This window comes from Populus euphratica, unplaced genomic scaffold, assembly GCF_000495115.2.
Source record: "Populus euphratica unplaced genomic scaffold, PopEup_1.0 scaffold1.1, whole genome shotgun sequence".
Lineage (NCBI taxonomy): Eukaryota > Viridiplantae > Streptophyta > Magnoliopsida > Malpighiales > Salicaceae > Populus > Populus euphratica.
The window spans coordinates 6923542-6946442 of NW_011499845.1; the positions used below are offsets into that span (position 1 = coordinate 6923542).

General features: G+C 35.9%; 4 protein-coding genes across 5 annotated transcripts; 2 read left to right on the top strand and 2 right to left on the bottom strand.

Moving 5' to 3' along the window:
• Nucleotides 1–983: 983 nt before the first annotated feature.
• Nucleotides 984–5959, top strand: LOC105125671 (zinc finger protein 4-like). 2 transcript variants are annotated; one of them, XM_011026239.1, is made up of 3 exons: nt 984–1529; nt 3263–3356; nt 4862–5959. In XM_011026239.1, the coding sequence occupies exon 3, from the start codon at nt 4940–4942 to the stop codon at nt 5678–5680; it is 741 nt and encodes a 246-aa protein (XP_011024541.1). In that variant the 5' UTR covers nt 984–1529; nt 3263–3356; nt 4862–4939; the 3' UTR covers nt 5681–5959. The 2 variants fall into 2 exon arrangements, with proteins under 2 accessions (XP_011024541.1, XP_011024534.1); XM_011026232.1 differs by lacking the exon at nt 3263–3356 and having other exon boundaries at nt 986–1529.
• A 2588-nt stretch (nt 5960–8547) lies between these two features.
• LOC105125686 (protein OBERON 3-like) lies at nt 8548–13872 on the top strand. The gene is made up of 2 exons (XM_011026251.1): nt 8548–10661; nt 12984–13872. Exons 1-2 carry the CDS (start codon nt 8804–8806, stop codon nt 13571–13573), a joined length of 2448 nt encoding a protein of 815 aa, XP_011024553.1. The 5' UTR covers nt 8548–8803; the 3' UTR covers nt 13574–13872.
• Nucleotides 13873–15602: 1730 nt separating this feature from the next.
• Nucleotides 15603–16752, bottom strand: LOC105128234 (probable ascorbate-specific transmembrane electron transporter 1). The gene is made up of 4 exons (XM_011029804.1): nt 16594–16752; nt 16450–16498; nt 15962–16161; nt 15603–15866 (listed from the first exon to the last, which is right to left on the bottom strand). Exons 1-4 carry the CDS (start codon nt 16750–16752, stop codon nt 15603–15605), a joined length of 672 nt encoding a protein of 223 aa, XP_011028106.1.
• Nucleotides 16753–18414: 1662 nt separating this feature from the next.
• Nucleotides 18415–20186, bottom strand: LOC105125694 (probable transmembrane ascorbate ferrireductase 3). Its single transcript, XM_011026261.1, has 4 exons — nt 19925–20186; nt 19784–19832; nt 19125–19324; nt 18415–18776 (listed from the first exon to the last, which is right to left on the bottom strand). Exons 1-4 carry the CDS (start codon nt 20081–20083, stop codon nt 18516–18518), a joined length of 669 nt encoding a protein of 222 aa, XP_011024563.1. The 5' UTR covers nt 20084–20186; the 3' UTR covers nt 18415–18515.
• Between the last annotated feature and the right edge of the window lie 2715 nt (nt 20187–22901).

Sequence of the window (22901 nt, forward strand, 5' to 3'; positions counted from 1 at the left end):
AATATTAATATATTAAAATAATTCAAAAATAAAAAATAATTATTTCAAATAAAAAATAAAAATAATAATTTTGTTCAGAAGGGAAAAACATGCTCAAAGTATAATGTAATATAACACAGTATACTAAACAATTCACAAATTGAGACATGGTGGTGCTACAAGTTTGCATGTTTGGCAATATATTTGTAGTTATATTTTTAAAATATTTTGTATTTTTATTAAAATAATATTATTTTATTTTTTAAAAATTATTTTAAAAATTATTACATTAAAATAATATAAAAACAACAAAAACTAAAATAAACAAACAGGCCTCCATCACGGCACTCGTCATTTGACTGGATTGATGTAGCCTTGCCTAATCCGTAATCGCACCGAGCGAAAATGAAATTAAAGATGCCTGACTATATAGTCTAAAAAGCTAATTTATTATTATTATTTTCTTAACATCGCTGGTTGGTTTAATGATTGACGCGAATCTAATAACTTCATGCTAAAAATCCTCTCAAAAAGTAAAACTTGTATACATGTGCGTTTGTGTGATTTTCAGATTCAATAATATCTCTCAACATTCTCTTATGACCATTACAAAATTGATTTGCTTCTTAAACGTGCGGAGCATGCTATGCTGTGCTTACGCTAAAGAGTTTGGGTTTTCTATTCAAGAAACAACCAACAAAAATGGCTGGGCTCCAAGGTGGTCTGTGAATTGTAAGAAGAAATGGGTACTCATCGCAGGTGAAGTCTGGTCTATGGCCTGTCTCCATCCCGAGTGACATCAATAGTCCACATTATCTTGCAGAGTGGTGAAGATGACATGTGATGTAATAAAAAGACAAAAAAGTATGGGCTATGTCACGGTTCATGTGAATGTAAACTGCACAAACCAAGCGTCAGAGATGGAGGTGTTATGGGAGTCCATCTTTACAATAAAATGAAAAGGAAACAGAGGGTGAAAAAACATTGTAAAGAATCTGACCCACGTACTATTCGACTCGGTCTTCTGGGGTGCTCTCTCTCTCTCTCTCTCTCTCTGTTAAAGTTGGATGAGAGCGAAGTTTTAGAAATGAAGAAGTCGCAAACATTTGAGTGTATTTCTGTGGGGCTTCCTATCTTTGTTTCTTTGCTTTCTCTGTCTTTTGGTTTGCTTTTTCACCCTCACACATCAATTCTCTTTCATGTAGCTGTTGTCGATTGAAAGACTAGGAAAGAGCCCAAAATTCAACGTTCTGAGTGGTTGCTGCATTATCTGCTTTTCTTTTCGTTCCTTTTCTTCATTTATTTCATTCTCTGACTTTGCACCATCTTCACCTTTTCTTCAACTTCTGCTATCCCATAATTGTTCGCATCTCTCCCCAGTTATTCTTTTTTTTCTCTACTTTCACCCCCTCCATAAGTGGTAAAAAACCCACTTTGTTCACTCAAATCTTCTCTCTTTTTTTCTGATACTCAAACGGACTCTCTCTCCCCCTCTCTTCCCAAAGCAGTACTATGTCCCTGAAGCACGCTCAGAAATCTCAAGATACCATGTAAGGAACTTCTGCCGCCCATCTCATCACCCTTTTATTATCCTCTTCTTCTTCCGGTTTCTGAAGCTCTGTTACTTTCTTTGTGTTCCTTTTTCTTTTTATTTGGACAACTTCTTTTGTGTTATAATTAATCTTTTGTTTCTTTGAGGGTATAACATATCTACATATTCTAAATTTCTAACCCCCCCATCATCTAGTGTTTGTTCAGGTTCTTGAAATGTTTTTAATATGTGTTGTGTTGTTGCTGATGTGGGGTTCTGTTGATGGCCTGAGGTTGAGTTCAATTATGTGCCTTTTTTTTGTTTTTTTATAGTTGTTGATAATGTGGGGTTTTTGCTTTTACTCCCTTGTCTTTAGCTGTTCTTGCACACAGAATCGGAGCGGCTAATCTGTAATGCCCTTTGTTTTGAATGACGGAGTCTGAGGCAATCTCTGCTGCTTGCACGAGCATAGAGCTTTTGTTCAGATTGAAGATGCATCAAACCATTCAACTAATAATTGTTTTTGCATCACTTAAATCATTATCTTCAACATCTTCGAAAGGAAAAGGAGTTATAGGTGCATTCTTAATTTCTTAAAATGCTTTTCCTATATGTAGGATTGCTTGGTTTCTAACCTGAATGATGTGTCCTTGAATGTAACCTAGTCACTGTATATTTCGATATGGGGCGGTGTTGCAGTTCTATTAGTTTTAGGTGTCGCAAGGATTGATATAATCGAATTCAGACAGTTTTATCTAGTTGGATATCATTATTCACAAGTTGTCAATCAAATTCAGTGCCATTTGATCACAAATGTCATTAAGTAATTTTCTTGAGAGCAAATTTCAAAAAACTGCAGATGTTCCGTCAAAAATGATCTAGTCTGGTTGTGGAAAAAAATTAAATGAATAATGCCTACGTTGCTTCAAAGAATTATGCATGATAGACCGTGAAAATTCATGAATTGTGTTGGAGTTTGGGAGATCTGCTGCTTTACCATGTGAGATCAAATTTGAATAGTTGTGAGATGTTCTACATCGGTTCAGAGGTGCATGGTTTTTACTTTCCATCACTTTAAGGGGCTAGATGGAAAAGTAATTTGAGGAAATGGTTTTTTGACCTTAACCGCTGCAATTTGGGAATCTAAAAGCTCCAACACACTGCTAATTCTTTGCAAAAGTATTACGAAGTAGTTAGTATAGATGCATATATACATGTATTTGAACTTGTTTACAGAGATCTAGATATCGCAGACACAAGGAAATAGGAATAGCCACCCAATTAAAGTGTGAAATAGGAAGCATCTAGTGGTCGGTCCAGTGAAATGGTTAATCATCCATAGGAATCTTGTTAGGAAAACGACGCTCAAAATAACTGACGTAATGCCATTATAGTGATTCTTTATGATGTTTACTGAAATGAGAGAAATATTTGTGACATTACAGCTTGCATATTCAATGCTTCTAATTATCCTTCGTACATGTAGTTGGAGTGTGAGAAAAGAAGCGAGGTGAGAATAAATAAATAAACAAAAATTTCATCCCATTCCGTATATAAATGGGGAAAGATGTGGAGAGAAGGAAGAACTTTCAGTTGTAATTTCTTCTCAAACAGACTTCCTATTCCTCTCTAAAAGCTGAGACAATTCAAGAGAAATGAGAACTATGCTGCCTGTGAAAATTTTCTTATCTCAAGATTGATTTATCTTGGTGTAGTGCATTTCATGAACTTTCTTATGGTGTGCATTTTTAGATCCATTTTCTTACTCAAGATGTTAAAGAGATTGAAGATTAATCTTGAGTTCGACGGTAGAGGTCTTACTACTGCTTGCAACTGATATTATGAGGTTAGTACTACTAATCGAGTCTGACTCGTATAGGTTTAGACTGATTAATTAGTTCGAGCCAGGGGATAGAAAAAGTTTTTGGATGTTAATCATCAGACAGGGCGGGATTTGACCAATTTGTTGGTTAGTATAAGTTCCTAAACTTGGATGGAATAGCATCTTGATGTGACCAATTGTACTGCTCATCCAATTTATTTTCGGGCAGAAGCATATTTTTCCTGGGCTCGAACTGTTGCCAAATTTGCAAGAAGGTACTGCAATTAGCATCAGTATTGTTGGAAGGAATCACATACCATCATACCATGACATTAGATGGTCGTAAGTTAGGAGAGGATGCATTACACCTCCAAATGGTATGCTAAGGTTATCAAGTTGAAATGCTGAGTGTTTCAAGCGCAGGAGTGAGTCAATCAAGACGTTAACAGGTTGGCTGGAGAACTTACTATAAATGAGGCTACAAATGGTTTAGATGCTGTCCACATGGACACAGCATGAAGGTCGCAGAAATACACCATTTTTATTGGAAGTCCTGATTAGCTCAGGAAATTCCCTTAGAAATTTGAGGCACTGATTTAGAAAAGTTGAGGGAAGCTCTTATACAGTGGTTGATCATGTGTACTGTAGGTTACTGGATGTCAGTGAGTGATAGCATTCAAGTAGAAGAGCCAGGGAATGAAGTCATCCATCTGAAAGTCAATTTGGTTTAAGTTATGAAAAAGGAGGTGACAAATTAAGTTATGAGAGAGTATATAATTTCTTGCTAAACATCTCATGGAAGATACGAGTCTGGCCATGAAAGCAGGAAGATGTAATTCCTTGCATGATTTGGTACAAGTAAGTTGAATATATTTAAATGCTTCAAACCATCTTATTTACTTGCTGATTCAGAGTAAGTCAGGTGTCCAAAATCCCTTTAGATTGTCTATCATCCTCTCCCAGTTGGAGAAACTTTGCCCAAAGTTTTGAAGTGATGAGATATTGGTTTGAATGGTTCTGATGTTATGCGCCTGTCTTGGAACGAGAACATTTTCGATGATGGGATAGCCTTCAGAAAAAGATAAAGGAGAATAAAAAGCCTTTCCATGGTATTATTACAATCATTAGGAATGAAGAAAAATATATTGGTGAGAATAAAGAGCCTTTCCATGGTTTTGTTACAGTCATTAGGAATGAAGAAAAATATATTGGCCAGTTGATTTGTTCATGGGTCACCTCAACTGGTGTGGATTGTAAATTATGTCATGATTGTTGTTTGTTCGTCATTGTTCTGGAATCTGGGGCGTGTTTTAGAATTGCCAGGTAATTTGGACGAGTTAGAATTATTGTCCTGTGATGTGCTTGCACTGATTTGTTGTGTTTTCAAGGTAATGCAAACAGGCACTATATGTTTGCATGCTTGGTTTGTGGATACTGGATAGAGCTGACTGTATACATACTTGTTCCAATGCTTTCTCGTTATTTTCATGCTCACATCAAGTCTATTAACTGAATCCTTGTAAATGCAGGCAAAGCACTAGCCGGTTCTAAGCAGTTCTCCATTGGCAGTACATATAGACCGAAGTGCTTTACTGTTTCACCCAGTCATGATATCTCCAAAATCCAAATTGGATTTTGAAAATGATTTAGAAGTTAGTAGCCAAGTAGCATCCAACATATCTGTGCACGAACTATCCCCTGATCCCTTCAAGGATAGCACCACCCCTTCCCATCTCACGGATCTCGTTAAGCATCAAGAGAATCCTGTGCCAGTTTCCCTTGACTTATCACTCCACTTCAACTCCAGTGAAATTGAGTTGAAAGGAACAGGTCAGAAGAGCATTGAAGTAGCTGCCCATACTCCAGCCACAACCATCCCAAGAGTTTTCTCTTGCAACTACTGCCGGCGAAAGTTCTACAGTTCACAGGCACTTGGTGGCCACCAAAACGCTCATAAGAGGGAGCGAACGATGGCAAAGCGAGCCATGCGAATGGGAATGTTTTCAGATAGGTATACTAACTTGGCTTCTCTGCCACTTAATGGCTCTGCATTTCGGTCTCTTGGGATCAAAGCTCATGCTGCAATGCACCAAAGTATCATACAATCACAAACCCCTCCTGTTACAAGAGGTGGAGCTAGGTTTGAGCAAGGCTATTATGGAACGCCGATGTTCATGGAAGATGATGATGTGGGTCCATGCTGGCCTGGGAGTTTTAGGCAGGTTGGTGAGGCAGTTGGTGGTAACTCAGTTTTAGAGATGGCTCAAAGTCCGAATATGAATTTTGAAGCAAGAGCACCGCCACCAAGGACAGATTCATCAGCACCTGATCTTACTTTGAAGCTCTGAATTCCTTCTACTTTATTGAATCTTATTTTTCTCCTAGACATACTACTCATATCACTTTTCACTTTGTACAGTGAGATATGCCAATGGCTATGAGCTTTCTAATTTTCATTAGAACTTTGCTCCCTGTCTCTCTCTTATTATCATTTTTTTTTCTTCCTGGTGTATTTTTATAGTTCCAACTATGTTGTTGTGCTCCTTATCTACAAGAATTTTGGAGGTCGAAATCAATGGAAAGATCTCGCAGTATGTTTATATTTATATTACTGTTTTTTATCTTTATTTTTATGGATTCAATATGCAATGAAGTTGTTTCTTTTGGTTTCTTGAAACAATTATTTTTTCGGGTCAATCACTTTTTGATTACCATCCAGGGAGTTGAATCTTCCCCTTCCTGCAGGACCATTCTAATGGGAGGCTGCTCTGCCGAGTCTGGTTAGGAGTGGTTGATCACCAAGCTCCCATGCCCACCTTCAATGGGCTCCAACTGGAAGGTTATTTGGAAACTTCCGCTGCAGAGAGTAATCAGATTCATTTACATATTTTACAAGAATTCTTTTATCTGCCGGAATTCAGATGCAAGCATGTCCTGTAAACTTGGAGCCTATTTGATATTTACCCAGGGCTTCTCTCCGTAAAACCTGCTGAAAAGTTATTGGGAAAAACTTTGAAGATCCTTCCAAAAACTTATTTAGGATTCAAGAATCAGAAGCTGCGAAACAAAATTCTTAAGACTTGATTTTAACAGCGCCAAACACTAGTACAACCACAATCTTATTAAAAGCTACAACTATACGAGCAAGCTTTGTTTTCGCTGGCTTCTGCTATACATCGAATGATTCGTTACGTCGATTAAAACGTATTCCATAGAAAGTTTCCAACAAAATTTGTTGTCGTTTCATTTCTCACGATTGGAAATTTCGTGAGATGTCTCTATCTTTTACCAACTTCATCAAGTTCTTCTTTGGTAGCGTATCTTCCTGGATGCAGGACAATATTATATTCTTCAACATTGGCTGCAAAATTCCAAAATTAAACGTGTTTCCTCGCTTATCTTAAACTCGTTGACCAAGTCTACTAGTAATCTTCACTTTACGCGTCTCTGCTTTCTACCAAGAAAGTCCTTCTGTTCTTCGACCTTTTCCTATGCCACTCAAGAAAGAAACGTCTTCTGCTTCTGAGAATTTCTTGTCGCTTGATTTTGAAAAAGGAAGGAAAGAAAGAAGACAAGCTTATAATTGGTGTTGCTGGTGTTGATCGTTGAACACAATCACACATAATGAGGAAAAGACTTGATATTTGCATGTGTCAGCATGCAGGTGACATTTGTCGAAACCATTTCTCTCGACCTTTCAATCTTCAGATGAGATTCTCTTAAATGTTCGAGGTAGACGATTCCGGCTAAACTATATTTTTGACTTTTTTAAATTTTCTTGAATATTTAAGGTGAAAAATAGATATAACGTGATGAAAAAACTACTTTATCGAAGAAAAAATTAAACCTAAAAAGAGACTTTAGAGAACAAAAGGTCTTGGGAATGACCAGATGGAGCGAAAACCCCACCTTTCCTGGTCCATCAATTACGGATAGATTTTATTTTTGTCCTCGTGAATTCATTAATGTTTTCCTTCGACCCCTGTAGTTTATATATTTATATTCTTGCACTTCTAGTTTCATGTGACATTCCAATGTTACCCCGGTCCATTGAATGATCTACTTTTTAAATTTTGACTTTTAGATTCTTAAGGTTTCCATGTGTTATTGTGTGTGTGTGTGTGTGTATAGATGCGCGTGTGCGTGACAGCATTGGTGGGAATTTGAAAGAAAAGAAAAACAGAAAAACAAGAAAATTTAAATGGAATTCTAGAGAAGTGAGCCTGAAGGGCAAAATAGAAACTTACTCAAGATTTTAGAGATAAGATTAAGAAATATTAAACTATATATTAAAGTAGAAGCGAAACACTAATATCTACAATGACACGTCAACAGATTGACTTTGGAGTTTGGACTTGGTCGTGGTCCTTTTTTTTTTTTTTAATTTTATCTTTTATCAAGATGCGGTGTTAATACTGTAAAGGTACTTCGTCGGTCCTCACTCCTCAAGCAAAGGGAAACGAAACGCGTCCTGTTGCTGCTTTGGGGACTGCTCCCACTTCCCTGCTTACTCAATCCCAGGCAGAATTTGTATATTTTTTTACATTTTTACATTTTTAGGGATTTTTTTTTTTGCATTTCTATTAAAAGCTCAAACTAACACAATATTACTCTTATCTGTTTCCTTTAATAATATAATCATATCTCATTAATTTCAAACCAAGATGAGAGATTGGTCGGGACGATTGAATCCGAGGGGTTTCTACCCAATATTAAATAAAAACATTTTCTTTAGCGTAGATCCCCTCCCACTCCTCTCAAGCATTTACTTTCCAAATATAATAATATTAATAATTACTGATACATGGAGGGTTGGGCCGGAGACAGATTCCTTCCAAAACTCTCAGGCATTTACTTTCTAAATATAATAATAATAATAATTACTGATACATGGAGGGTTGGGCCAGAGACAGATTCCTTCCAAAAAAAATGCTTTGTGAGACATACCCTGTCCTAAAATAAGATTTCAGTGCATCGTACCTCGTACCGTTAACCAACTTTAAGTAGACTCCCCTTCGCCACCATCACCATAACAAGGGAAGTCCACAGCTTTTCTTCTTTTGTATGTTTTCGGGTGGAAGCAGCAGTGAAAACTGGCAACAGCATTTGAGTTATATATATATATATCAACAATAACTCAAGGGTTCAATAGTCAATACTGGCTGACTGTGAGCCGTTTTGTATGAAAATTAAAAGCCTTTGAAAGTTTCAGCCTTCAAAAAACCACAACCAATACAAAGACAAATCTGAAGACTTGGTTATGTGATGCTGTCATGTTAGACTTTGCTGTTGAGAATCAAACCCACGCAGCTTTAAATGAGGTAATAACCCTCACCCCCCTAGCCCCCTCATTTTTTCCATCTTGCCCCTCCAGTCCAGTCTACCATTAAAGCGAAGGTCTTCTTGACTCTCTACCCCCCCGCCTCTCTCCTTCTGTTAAAGGCCTGACGTTTGAAAACAAAACAAAGGCCATGTTTGGAGAGAAAGATCATTGTGCCTCTAATGTTGAGGCTGGGTCTGAGAGGTCTCTAAACAAAGAGAACCCTGTAGAGAAAATGATTGGTTTGTCTCGAAAGGGAATTGATTTTCTCAGAGAATCAAAGATGGGTTTTGAGGGGTTTGGCTTAAAACCCCAAGAACTCACTCTCAGCTACCTCTGTGAAAACAACAACAATAATCCCAAACTGGGTTTTTCTCTCAAGGGAAAAGAAGTAATCTTTTCAGAGCTTTCTATCCAAGATGAGAAATGGGTTGAGAGGGATTTCTTGAATCTGAGCGAAACCAAATCCAGTTCTTCTTCCAAGAGACAAGTCCGCCATGAAGAAGATGAGGAAGAAGTTGAAGAGAATTCCTCAAGAGACAAGAAACAAAAGCTAGGAAGCACTTTAAATCTTTCTTTAGCTTTGCCAGATGTGTCTCTCTCTTTAACCGCATCAAATGCATTGCAAAATGTTGATCCTCTGATTGAGCCAAATCGTAATGAGTCCTTAGGTACAGCAGGAGCAGCAGCGGCAGCAGAAACACAATCCAAAAACAACAACACAAAACCTACATGTTCTAATGATTTCACTGCTGCTTCACTTTCTTATTCGTATTCACACCCGTTTTCACACAATCCTAGTTGCTCTATGACTCACAATTCAACTGAGAATTACGAGTATTCTGTAGGGAGAGATGATCAAATTTGGTGTGGAGGGGAAGGGACTAATGGATCAGTTCATAGCCGGTTTAGGCCTATTGGAGATGGGATTGTTGCTTTGAACAATAACAATCATGGTGGTGGTGGTTCTATAATGCAAGGTAATCGTGCAACGAATAAGGATTCGTGCAATAATAGTGTCTATAAGACTACTAGTTCGGATAATCTTTCATTTTTTCCATCTGAATTGCCGGCTAGGCCACGCTTAGATGCTTATTCAGGTGATTCTAGGAGAAGGGATTCAGAGAATTTGAGAGGTTTGGAGAGTGGAGATGGAGAAGGTGACGCCAAAAAGCTGTCTAGACCAGGGAGAATTCTTCGTGAGATTGTTTCTGAGTCCATTCCTGTTATGGCTCAGATAATTCAGGAGGTAGCCGAAGAAACATTGGAATTGACGAAGGAGTACTTGAAGAATCTAATTGCTATGACTGAAAAGAGAGACGAGTTAATTGACCTTCAAAACCGGCTTCAGAGAAGGTCTGATCTTACCAAGGAGGCTCTCTTAAAGTGTCAAAGGGAGCAGCTAGAAATATTAGTTGCGGTCAAAATGGGACATGGAAGTTTTGTATCTGGGAAAGTTCGGGTTCCTACGAATGAGTTGGTGGAGATTTTCCTGTTTATGAGGTGTAGGAATGTGAATTGCAAGAGTATACTGCCTGTGGATGACTGTGACTGTAAGTTTTGCTCGGGGAATAAGGGATTTTGCAGCTCGTGTATGTGTCCTGTCTGTATGAATTTTGATTGTGCTAGCAATACATGCAGTTGGGTTGGCTGTGATGTTTGCTCCCATTGGTGCCACGCCGCTTGTGGCATACAAAAGAATCTCATTAGACCTGGTCCTAGCTTGAAGGGTCCATCAGGGACTAGTGAGATGCAATTTCACTGCATTGGATGCAATCATGCTTCGGAGATGTTCGGTTTTGTCAAGGATGTGTTTGTGTGCTGTGCAAAGGATTGGGGACTAGAAACTCTGATAAAGGAGCTTGATTGTGTTGGGAAGATTTTCAAGGGAAGTGAGGATTTCAAAGGAAGGGAGTTGCATACTAAGGCTGAGGACTTGCTCTCCAAGCTTGAAAGAAAACTGATGTCTTCTAGAGAAGCCTGCAACGCCATTATACAGTTCTTCAACTGTAAGTCTTCTAACTTCGAACTCCTCCTTTTTCTATGCAATTTATGTGCTATTTCTTCTCATTATTTGAATCGGGTAGATGGTTGAGCTTACCTTGTGGATTGGTTAGTAAAAATCTGAATTCTTTTGTCACTGCTGACCTTTGATGTCTGAAAGAATTGGGAAAAAAAGAAAGATTGATGTGTTTTGGTTTCTCAGTTACTGTTCTCTGTATGGACAGAGCTTTGTTGATTGAAGCTTGTTCTTATCTGGCCCGCTGATGTTGTCATTCTTTTAAGCTGTAACCTCTATCCCTTTTCTCCAAATAAGTTTCTTTACATAAATAAATTAATCTGTCAGAGCGCTAAAATAAATGCCATCAGATTGAGCTTAGAGTTTATTGAAGGTAGTGTGATAAGGTGTGCATTATTATTCACCAGTCAATTAAATGAAGAAAGATTGTATAGGTTATTTTATGTTCAGAGGTGTGAATAATCGGGCTGGGTTCTGCACCCTAAACAATTTTTTTATAGTAACTAAGATGAGTGTTTGGCATGGCTGATGAGTTTTTGATGTTATTCTTCCAAGCTTTCACTTTTGAGCTGGTACAAGTCCCATTAGTCTCTAAAAGTGTAATAAAAAGAAAAGGTCTCTAAATAAGGAGTTAAAATGTGAGGGGTGCAGAATGGTTTTTCTATTTCTATGTATGCTCAAGCTCAGCTATATAAAATTTGATAAGGCTTTGGTTTGGTTTGAGATCCACTTGTTATGCAAAGAGGAGAAGCTCATGCCTTTCCTGAAACTTGGTTTCTTTATTATTGCAAGCCAGGCTTGAGTGCCAATCTGAAAATAGTGCTTTTTTTGGCTGCAAGTGAATGGAGTTGCTTGGAGATTTGATAAAAGTCTATCATAGATTCATTTAATTGTATTACTAATTATGCTTAAAGCATAAATTGAAAGGCTTTTACTGAACAGATGGATTCAAAGATGTTTGAATTCATTTTTCAATAGCTTAATTGGTTCATATTTAGGCCTGTGAATGTGGTCATTTTTGGTGTGGCATGTTCTTTAAGCCTTTTGATGGTGCTGTAGATTTGCTAATTTTGTCCGATCAATTGAGGCTGTGTAAAGTACCTGATTATGTATGATGGATTCTTGGAGCTTGAGCTTGGTTATCTTGATTGCGTAAGGAGAACCCAAGCATCTGAATTCTTGAGCCTTTTCAGGATTAAATATAGGGTTGAGTTGAGGTTGAATGCATAAAAAATAATAGCATTGAAGGAAGTAAGTGCTTGGGACTAACTAGAAATAAAGGCCTCCCATAACTTGCATGTGCGAGAGGAGTGCCTTCAATCATTGGCACATGCCTGCCACCTGTGCCATAAGTCGTAACAAAAGGATTTCTGGAGAAGGAACCTGCGATGGAGGAAAATTTCCAGTGCTTAAGAGACAGCCGAAGAACATATATTGTTCATATTTTTCAGGATTTCACTAATTTTCCTAGTAGTGAGAGTATTCAGCTTACATTCAAAATATCTTTGCATCTAAGAAATATTGAAGGTTTAATTGGTCCTTCCGTACGTTGGTTTAAACAACTCCAGGAACAATTTAACTGCTCTTCCAACAGCCTTTTCCTTTATGAGATATCTAATCTGTAATTTGTCTGAAAGTTGTAGTTTGAATAAACTTGATTTGCAAAATGGCCTAGGTTATTTCCTTAATTCAGGATGCCTGATTTCTTATTTCTGGGTGCTTACATGCATTAGTTACAATCTAACAGCAAATCATTTCAAACACAAACTCTGCAGTGCTTGAGCTTTGCAGTTTTGAGCACCAAAGGTCCAAAGTCATTTAGTATGTGTGCTTATCCATATGAAATTTCCAATATCATCTTCAAAAATATGAAGTTAGTGGAAAAAAATATTTGGTTACAAGCAATTTGCCTATTAGCATGCGTTATCATATGGGATTGGCAGTCAGGATTCACTGTCCTTGTGTTGTTTCGAACCTCGATGGAGCAAGTTGATTTTCATATGATTTCCAGACTTGCTCACTTGTGCTGAGGTTTTATTTCCATAACCAGGAAACTACATCTTCCTGACTGGCTGTGCTAGACAGTAATATAACTGGGGATCTTAGCATGTCTGGTCTATGACGGAAAAAACAAGGTGGAATGAAGAAATAAATTGAAAAAAGAATGGAAAAAAATCCTTCTTTTATGGCATTAATCAACATTTTCTCATCACTAGATTGTGAACTTCAAGCTTCCTTTAATTTTCAAGGTTATTTTAGTCATTTATGCTCAGAAATTCAAATCGTATATTTCTTCTTTTGGGATTTTTAGATGCAGATGGTATGTCAGATTTTCCTGCTTCTGGTGTTTATGCGAAAGAATTGATGCCAACAGAAGCTACCCTTAGAAAAGATGCAGTACCTATGCTGCCAGCAACTTCTCTCACTCCAAAATATGCCATTTACAACATGGGCTCTTCAAGTGGAAGACGTGATTCACAACCAAATGATCTACACCGAAATGATCTCAAAGCTTCCCTCCTTGATGTCCTAAAACTTGAAAATGAGTTTCAGTTTGGGAAGTTATCAAAGAATGATGGCTTCAATAGCTTAGAAAGCATTGTGCAGATCAAAGAAGCAGAAGCAAGAATGTTCCAGAACAAGGCAGATGAAGCGCAAAGAGAGGCTGAAGGTTACAGGCAGATGATTCGGGCAAAATCTGACAAGTTAGAAGAAGAATATGCAGAGAAGCTGGCCAAAATGTGTTTTCAAGATACAGAAGAAACACGGAGGAAGAAAATGGAGGAACTGAAGACTTTGGAAAATACATATTGTAATTACTTCAACATGAAGCTGAGAATGCAAGCAGAGATTGCTGGTTTATTGGAAAGAATGGAGGCCACAAAGCAGCAATGGGTGTAATTTATTCCTTCGGTTTTTATAATTTGCTCATAGACGATGTGTAATCGTGTGCAATTGTCTTGTATCTTTGCCATTTTGAGCTTGAAATGTTTGTTCTCTAAATGCAAAAATGCACGGCTTTCCTTCCTAGCTGTGGAACTGGGGAGCTTGGAAGTTCATGGCCTTGATGGGAAGATCAAGGAACGAAACCAGTGAAATTCTATCTTATAGTATATCAAAGGTTGTTTGATACTGTTGGATTTGTTTGGTGGCTGTCCAAAATTGGTAAATACATGGCAGGATCAGACTTCACAGGGCCACTTTTGCTGCTGCTTTTGACCTTAAACTCTATGATATCCCTCCAATATAACAACTGAATCATTGTCTGTGCCCATGTTATTTCATATACCAATATTTTGATTCTTAATTACAATTGTCAAATATTACCCGCCCTAGTTGTTGCAGCTATCAGAAAATGTACTCTAATTTATGTATTATACGATTCTACAGATAACATATAAAATTACCAGTGCTCATGCACGTTGTTGAAGTTGTTCTTAAAAGATAATTTTAATGGCGAATAAAGGTAATGAATACGATCCCTTTTCTTTTCCTTTTTTGTTTTTTTTTTTGTTTTTTTTTATGTATTTTAACATATTTGTGAACTGGGACCATTAAGCACCGGTCACTGCGAGTTAGAACCATTAAATTGATTCCATAGAGCGTCAATTTTTACACATTGAAATTTTCTTTTGGCCTGCACGTCTGCTAAGTATTTAGAAGTGTAATAATAGTTATAGTTTAAAATAAATTTTATTGAAAAATATATTAAAACAATATAAAAGCATAAAAAATTAAATTTAAAAAAAAAACATGGTTGAACCACCTTACCAAATCACTAAGATAATACCATGATCATGAAAAATATGTTTTTATATTAAAGAATCATTTCATCTAAAAACTTAACTTTTTAAATAATTAAAGAATCATTTCATCTAAAAACTTAAATTTTTAAATAAAATTTTACAATATAATGTATATTATTCTCTAACATATTATTAATCATTAATTAATTGCTCCATTGACGCAGGATAGTAATGATAAGAAGTGCTTCGGAGTTCCAAGTTCAGACAAATTGTGCAAGTCCAGCAAACTGTGCTTACTTGCTAATGTATAATTATATATGAAACAATAATTTCCTCACCGAAAAAAAATCTGTTCCATAAAGTTATTCTTTGAGGTTTAGTGCTTTTGAAAAGAGAGTTTGAACTTGTATTATCGTTAAACATCCAATAAATAAAGAAATTAGTTTCAATGTACAAAAACGGAATATAATTTTTCCTTACCTTAAAACAAAGTCTCATAAAAAAGAATTGAATAGATAAAGGATTTCCCTAATAAATGTATGTTCTTATGAAACATTGAAAACTAAATAAATGACATTATGGAAGGAATGCAACAATTTTTTTAAATTTTAATAAATCATTATTCTTAAAAAATAAAACATCTTGGCAAATGCTTTTTTTTTATTATTATTATTCCTTAGTTAGGCTAAAAAATGAAAGCAATCAAAAGTCAATAAAAAAACCATTATTAATTTTGAGGGATTTAACTCAATGGGTTAGATTTTATATTTGTTTTTTAAATATTATTAGTTTAAGTTTTATAAATTTTAGGATCATTAAAAATTTATATAATTATTAATTTTAAGACTTATAAAATTAATTGAGATGAATGTAAACAAGGACATCCATGTTAGTTAAAAAAAAACCATGATTTGGTTTTCTTATTTTTATTATGAACAGTTCATAACAGCTCCCAGGAAAATCTCTCAAAATAAACATTCCTCACAAAAGGGGAAAAAAAATCTGCAATTTATTTAACAAATAAATAAATTATAATACCATACAAGTGCGGCGTAGGAGGAAAGACCAGCTTTCGAAGCTCGAGTCTACTCCCCCCCCACCCCTTCATCAAGAAATTACAAGTGGTAGAAGAGAGAACAAATCAGAACCCCATGGGCACAGTGAAGATCTGATACCATTTGATGTTAATAATATGCTCGAGGAAGGACACTGCTCAGCCCAACACCGACTGCAAATAAAAAAAGCAAAAGTCCAGTGAAGTTGACAATAAGTCCTTCTTGGCTGAGGCCTGGGCCTAAGAAATTTGAAGTTTGCAGCAAACCCGTCTGGGCTGCGCTTATTGCAAGGAAAAATATGACCAAACCACCAAAAACGTGCCATGGCCTGTACGAGGCTCTTGCTGACATTTCTGCGCCCGGGAACACAAATGAGAAGAATCCCAACAACCACTGCCCAGCGTCCCATTTTGTGTTAATCAGTGATCAGAATATTAAGAAAAGGTAACAAATGGTACATCTTGTAATCTCAAGAAAAAAGATAATACCTGTAAACCAAATAAACAGATGGTGATCATGCCAAGCCAGGAATGTAAACTAGTCATGTCTTTTTCCTCCACCTCATGCTTATACTTGAAAGCCGTATAAACACCCACTACTCCAGCCACAAGTGCTATCAGATGCAATGTTACATGAAAAGCTTTCTGCACCTTCCTCTTTGCTGGAACTGACTTGTATGCCATAATAGCTTATTCAAAATGAAATTTGATTAGAACCTAGCTACAATGTTTTCTTTTCACTGCTAGAGTGACAGACATACTATGGAGCAATCAGGAAGAAGTCTACTATGCGCGCAGTGCAAGTGCATGGTCGCATCAAAGGTTAATCCTCTAATTTTTCTATGAAATGTCAGCCCTTGCTATCAAAATTATTGATATGAGCAGTGATTATTTGTTAAATTAATAATAATGCTCCGGTTTAGCATTTTCTGATTCATTTATTAATTTATTCATTAAGCTACATTTTATTTTCTTACCTTCTCCCGCAAAAACTATAAATCCAACTGCCATTAGAAGAGCATGCATCTGAATTGAGAAGAATCAAGAAATTAAACAAAGAATTCCTAGTTAGAAAACATAATGAAAATATCTATAAATGATTAAAGCCTGATTCATCTTACATTCAAAATCTTGCCTTTGTTAGCGGATTCGAAAGCGAGGCCTCCTCGGAAGTGTAAAAACCGAACAAGAACAAGGGTTGTGACTGCTATAGCTAACAAATGGGCAAACATTGTTACGGGGGTCGCTGAGACTTGGAAACTTCGACTTTTAGGTGGCATTGCTCTACTAGATGATCTCGAGTCTATTACTCTAGCTCAAAGAGACAGGGGTAAATGGAAAGGGGGAGATCAGTGCAAGCTGGAAATAGGTGCTCTCTAGCAGTTGTGTGCGTGTCTATATATATATATATATATGTTCAGTACTGTTCTTCAAGTACTTGAAATCATCATCATTGTTTGCTAGTATTCACGAAGTTGGACAATACAAAGTGATTCGTTTGTTTTCATTGTAAACTTGCTAAGGTGTTGAATTTTTTATTATCAATAAACTATATTTTTGCTCATATAAACTCACTCCTAGTTTACTTCTACCCCCATAAATAAAAATCTCCATATGTTTCTCCTGTAGTTATTAAAAAGTTTAATTTCACTCTTAGGAAAAAACTGATAAGAAATTCACTTTTCTTCATATTTTCTTTTTATTATTTTATCTCACCCTTTCCACTCAAATCCCTGAAAATGCCGTACCATCTCACATAGAATACCTAGAAAACTAAAAAAAAACAAATAAGGAAGTGGTCTCCTTAATGGTCAGGGGTAACATTGAAACTTCCTGTGAACTATTAGGGTAACATTGAGAAATCTTAAACTATAGGAGTAAAAGTGGAACATTGACGAATCTTTAGGGTCAAGAATGAAGTTTACTCTTCTTGATTAATTTTACGTGGAAATTTTGCTGTGTACATTGTGATGTGCACAAGGAAAACCTTCCTGGTTTTGCCAACGCAAGAAAGACGGATCCTCCGAATCCCACATATAGAGTATTAGGAAACGTCAAGGCCGGCGAGTGTTGTGACAAATTAAATGGAGAACCAGGGTTTTGTCGGTATGATCTTGAAAGTCTAGTATTTAATTAATCAAATTATTATTATTAAAAAATAATATAAATTATATTTTAAAAAGTTATTTAATAATTTAAGTTATTAAGTTGAGATTGTTTTTTATATAGTATCAAGATTTTAATAACTAAATAATTATAAATTTAAATTTTACCATCTCTATTTATTTGATAAAAATTAAATACGATATAGTATGAATATGTATAAATTTTAAAATTAGAAGATTTTTACTTAAGAGTTTGTACAAATTTAAGGTTAAAAGGATTTTACTTGAAAAATATAATAAAAAATAATATAAATTATATTTTAAAATTTTATCTAGCATATTAAGATATGGTTCTTTGATAATTATAAGGTTAAGATAAAGTTTACTGAATTATTTTTAATTATTTTTTTTAATTCAAACTTTTTTTAACTTGGAATAAGAATGTTAATGCTCAGTATCACCGAACAGTGAGATCTGCGAAACGCGTACTTTATCATGTGAAGTTTGTTGGTAATGCTACATCTTGGGAGGTGAGCAGAGAAGCATGGTGCCATGGCGAATGGGGGATGGTCCGCAAGAAAATGTTGACTAATTTTGAAAAGTTTCATGGCTCGATTCTTCGCTTGAATTGATTAGGTTATCGGATATGATTGTTTACGAGGCATTGTAATACTATTAAAACTTGAGACTTAAAATATATATGGAGTACAAAGGTTAAAATAAAATTAAAATAAGAAAAAGTTGCTTTCAAATATTCTATCAGATTTAATAGTTCTAAATCCAGGCTCATATAGAATATGGTGTTGTTATTACTATTTTTTTTTTGTTCTTTTTTCAAACTATATTTCTATTAGATCTTAAGCAATTCTAGCCAACTTGTATGAAATTAAAACTACTACCCAATACAGATACAAAATATGGAAGGTAGTATAGAATCATCACACATAACGGGCAATAGCAACCGAGAGGTCAACGAATATGCCGAAGAGAAGGATAAAGAGTCCGGTGAAGTTAATCAAATGAGACTCGCAATGATGCTTTAGCTCGAGGAATGCAGCTTTCTCTATTAACCCAGTCAGTGCTGTACATGTTGCCATATATAACAGTGCTCTCCCCCCACATACGTGCCATGGAAGCATGCATGCCCTTGTTTGTTTCCCAGCTTTTGGAAACATGAATGTAAAGAAGCCGAGCACCCACTGCGAATCGAGTTCAAGTATATAACAAGTGTCACAATCTGAAAATATACCATGCTGAAGCTACTGGGATTTCTTTAGAAAAAGTCGATTCAATCCCCATGTTTCTTAGGTTTGCAATACGGTCCCTTTTTAATAGATCAACGTATGACAGTTATTGATCGGGGCCACTTGGCCAACATTTTCTCAGATTTGGTGTCACTCGAAAAAAGTTCAAACACTGAAATGACCATTGTCACGAATGAAGGGACGAAAGGTTTGTTTTTGCCTAAAATTTAATTAATTCAAAGGATGTTCATCACTAGCTAGAGGTCGTGGTTAATCGGGTCTAGTCTGATAGAGTTTACGCACCTGCAAGCAAAATAAACAGAAGGTGCTCAACCCAACCCATGAATGCAAGCTATAAACATCCTCTGCTTGGATCATATCATGGAACCTGAAAACAGCACATACGCCAGCAATACCAAGGCACAGGGCAATCAAATGGAGGAACATGTGGATAGAATTCTGGACAATCATTGCCGATGATATTGTTTTGTATGTCATCATCGCTGCTCACATCACCAACATATATTTATATAAGAACTTAAGAAAGCTGTTAAAAGTAATCAAGTAGATGAGACATGAGAATGTTGTTAATCGTGTAAAAATACCAATAAGGCTTGAATTTTAATCAGATTTTATGGTTTATGGTCATGGAGGAGTAATTAATAACATAATACTAACTATTTCTTGAAACTCATTTTAAAATATATATAAGAAATTATGAGTCATGGATCCGGTGAGTAATAACTAATATAATATCATTAATAACTTTCCATACATCAAATTGTTTTGTTTTTTTTTTTTAATTTTCAAGTTGTCAATTAATTATATCCTCCCAAAAAAACACACAAATGATGAAATAAATAAAATAGCCATTCCAACGCTATCAAGTTTCAATAAATGAGATTTTTTACTTATAATAAGTAATTTTTGAAATTTTAATATATATACACACGAGCACGTACCTTCCCCAGCAAGAAATATGAGTCCGCAGAACATAAAAAACGGATGAGCCTGCATACCAAGATTAATACTAAAATTAAGAAATAACAAGATTATAATTATATGACAGTAACAAAAACAAAGGTTGCGGAAATTCTAATTACATTGAAAACACGATCAGGATTATCAGAATCATACTCGATGCCCCCGCGATAATGCAATAACCAAACCAGCATGAGAATTATAGCCAAGATGCCAAACAAGTGTGCTATCACGGTTAGACGAGAGGCTGATTGCTTGTGGATTGTGCTGCCAGCATCCATTGAAGAAAGGGTTTTGTCTGCCAAATGTAGTGGCGATGGGTGACTTCTTATAGAAATCTCTCTCAAAATATCACCACCGGTAAACGCTGTTCTTGGGATTGCTTGTCTAGTTGGGCTTGGCCTGTTACATGGGAAACTTTTCTCTTCTTTTTACGAGAAGTGGAAGCTTTGTCCAGGGGAAAGCATCATCAGTACAAAAGTATGCTAGATCGAATTGTACCGAGGTTTTTTTTTTATTTGTCTCGAAATAATTAATATGTCGCACGATAGAAAGGTCAATTACTCCTCTATGTATTATTAATCCTTTCGTTCTTCTGACGAACCAACGTGAATACGTAATAATATGTTTAGGGGAAACTTATCAATATATCCTTCTTACGTTGCATCATTCATCAATGCTGTAAGAATATTAACCCATTGTAACCTTAAAATTTGCTCTTATTCAATAATATACCATTCTTTCAATCATTTTTGTTGAAAATCATGGGCATGTGCGCAAAACATGATTATTTTCGATATGGATTACTTGTATGATGCTTTTGGATTAAAGATACTCAATGGGTGGATTTGGTCGGTTTCAAAAGATATTGCCAATGACCTATTCCATATTTCAAAGAAAAATCGAAAGAAGAACAGAAAGCACGAAGCCCAACACATGATTAGATATTAAATCTGAGCGGTACATCAAATTTCTAGAGCCGAGTCAAGCCTAACATGAATTCATAGAAAGAGTGTGCGGGCTTTCATGGATGCTTTCAGCTAGACATTAAAAATATACGTAGATGACTAAGCTCAAGATTAGCAACCTAAATGAAGTAGATCAAACTGTAAAAGGGGGGTTTATAGAGATAGAAAATCCAAGCAAAGGCCAAAGGAAGAAAGGTTGCTCATATTTGTGTTTGATTAGTGCTTTAGGATATAAAAAATAGATACATAATGAATAAAAACATATTTAATAAAAAAAGGAAATAATATATATATATATATATATATATATATATATATCTTTGTTATCTCCATTCATTTTCATTCAATTTGTTAAAATAGTGGGCTCATGATCGAACTAACCACTTATAGAGTTAGACAAGTATTGGACCTAGCTCATTTAAATAGTGCCAATAGATTGCTGCAGTCATAGAGACCATGAAAGCGGCCCAAAGGCATACCCACTATTCTCCTGGACTTTCATAAAATTAGAGCAATAGGCTGGTGATGGAGTAAAGAAACGGAATCGCGTCTTGCAGTATTTCGGAACTCTTCAGCTGCTTTTATTTTTTAAAATGTTATTTTTAGAAAAATATATTAATATAATATTTTTTTTATTTTTTAAAATGTATTTTTAATATCAGTATATTATAATGATCCAAAAAATTTTAAAAAAAATATAGGTTCACTCAATTTTAAAACTCGATCCGACCTGGCGGGTCAACTTGGAACCCGGCCAACCCAGAGCTAGAACCAGGCCGGGTTATTAAAAAAATAAAATAAGTCATGACCTGATCGACCTGGCGGGTTAACCTGGAAACCCGGATGACCCGGCAAAACCCGGTCAAAAACTCAGTTGCAACCCGTTGATTTTTATTTTATTTTGTTACTGAAACGATGTCGTTTTGAATTTTTTTAAAAATAAAAATTGATCCGGCCGACTCAGTCAAAACCCGATAATTCAATCACAACCCAAAACCCAAGCCTTGAACCGAACCCGCCACCTAATCAAGTTTAAAAACTATGGTTCACCACTCAAACAAACATTATCTTCTATGTTTCTTTCTTATTACGCATATTTCTTCATACAGCACATTCATTGACAGCTGTAAATTGACCAGTAAGGAATATTGAAAAAGAGGAAGGATTGCTTGGGAATTGTGGTGTAATTGATGCAAGCATTCGTGACTATTCTAGCTCTACACAAGAGTGTAAGTTTCTCTGTAGTCGCTCAGTTTTCAAACTAAATCCCCAAGTTCATATAACACGATGGGATATTATTAGAACTTAGAACTTGATCATCGCATTGCATAAGAAAATAATCCATTTCTCAAATGATATCCAAAGTTCCAAGAAAGTTGACTGAAAAGCTCGAGGAAAAGGGTGGACGTTGCTTTAAGAATCGGTATTTTGCTATGCAATCCAATTATCCAATTCAAATAAATCTCTACGAATGAATGCACCTGATTTTATTTTGCTGTTCTGATGAAATTCGGTGAATTCCCCAAGTTCAAGGTTCAAGGCCAAACAAACCTTAGAAGCTAGTTACTTGAAGCCAGGCTCATGCATGCTTGTTCTCCATTAATTATGATAGGTTGCCGGAGTACATGCAGCTAAACTCACAGCATGGAAGTAACATACCTTGTAATTTCCATCACCAGGAGCATCTGGATTTAACGAAGAACCAGATTTTTACAGATGTCTAGAAAATGCCGTGACCTTATCAATCTTATCTAGAAAGTAAAACGTTTCCATCATATCATATACCGAATCATGAGTGTGATGCAGTCTTTTCCAAAGCGGGCGGGTGACTTGTTTTTGTCACAATCCACACCACACAACACTACTTTGCATCTCAACTTGTAATCCAAGTTGATTTGCTATCCATTGATCACCCTTCATTTCCTATCCCATTCTCTGGTTGCTCACACTAAGGAAATTAACGAGAATAAAGTTGTTCTCTTGACTTGGCTTATACTGTCATTTTCTTTGAGGAGGACATGACTAATCTGGTGAAGGAGATTAATCGTTGAAATAGAAAGGTCTTATCCATTAATTGCAAATTAATACAATTCCCTTTATCTCACGAAGACCCGCCACCAAAATTATATTA

What these genes read in the sequence shown, in the direction of transcription:
- LOC105125671 (XM_011026239.1), top strand. Translation starts at nt 4,940, where the DNA reads ATGATATCTCCAAAATCCAAATTGGATTTTGAAAATGATTTAGAAGTT.
- LOC105128234 (XM_011029804.1), bottom strand. Translation starts at nt 16,752, where the DNA reads ATGCCACCTAAAAGTCGAAGTTTCCAAGTCTCAGCGACCCCCGTAACA. An exon ending in ACAAAGGCAAGATTTTGAAT is followed by an intron (nt 16,499 to 16,593) that starts GTAAGATGAATC and finishes TTCTCAATTCAG; the next exon opens with ATGCATGCTCTTCTAATGGC. An exon ending in TCTGTTTATTTGGTTTACAG is followed by an intron (nt 15,867 to 15,961) that starts GTATTATCTTTT and finishes GACGCTGGGCAG; the next exon opens with TGGTTGTTGGGATTCTTCTC.
- LOC105125686 (XM_011026251.1), top strand. Translation starts at nt 8,804, where the DNA reads ATGTTTGGAGAGAAAGATCATTGTGCCTCTAATGTTGAGGCTGGGTCT. An exon ending in CATTATACAGTTCTTCAACT is followed by an intron (nt 10,662 to 12,983) that starts GTAAGTCTTCTA and finishes TGGGATTTTTAG; the next exon opens with ATGCAGATGGTATGTCAGAT.
- LOC105125694 (XM_011026261.1), bottom strand. Translation starts at nt 20,083, where the DNA reads ATGGATGCTGGCAGCACAATCCACAAGCAATCAGCCTCTCGTCTAACC. An exon ending in ATCCTGATCGTGTTTTCAAT is followed by an intron (nt 19,833 to 19,924) that starts GTAATTAGAATT and finishes CTTGGTATGCAG; the next exon opens with GCTCATCCGTTTTTTATGTT. An exon ending in CATATTTCTTGCTGGGGAAG is followed by an intron (nt 19,325 to 19,783) that starts GTACGTGCTCGT and finishes TGATGTGAGCAG; the next exon opens with CGATGATGACATACAAAACA.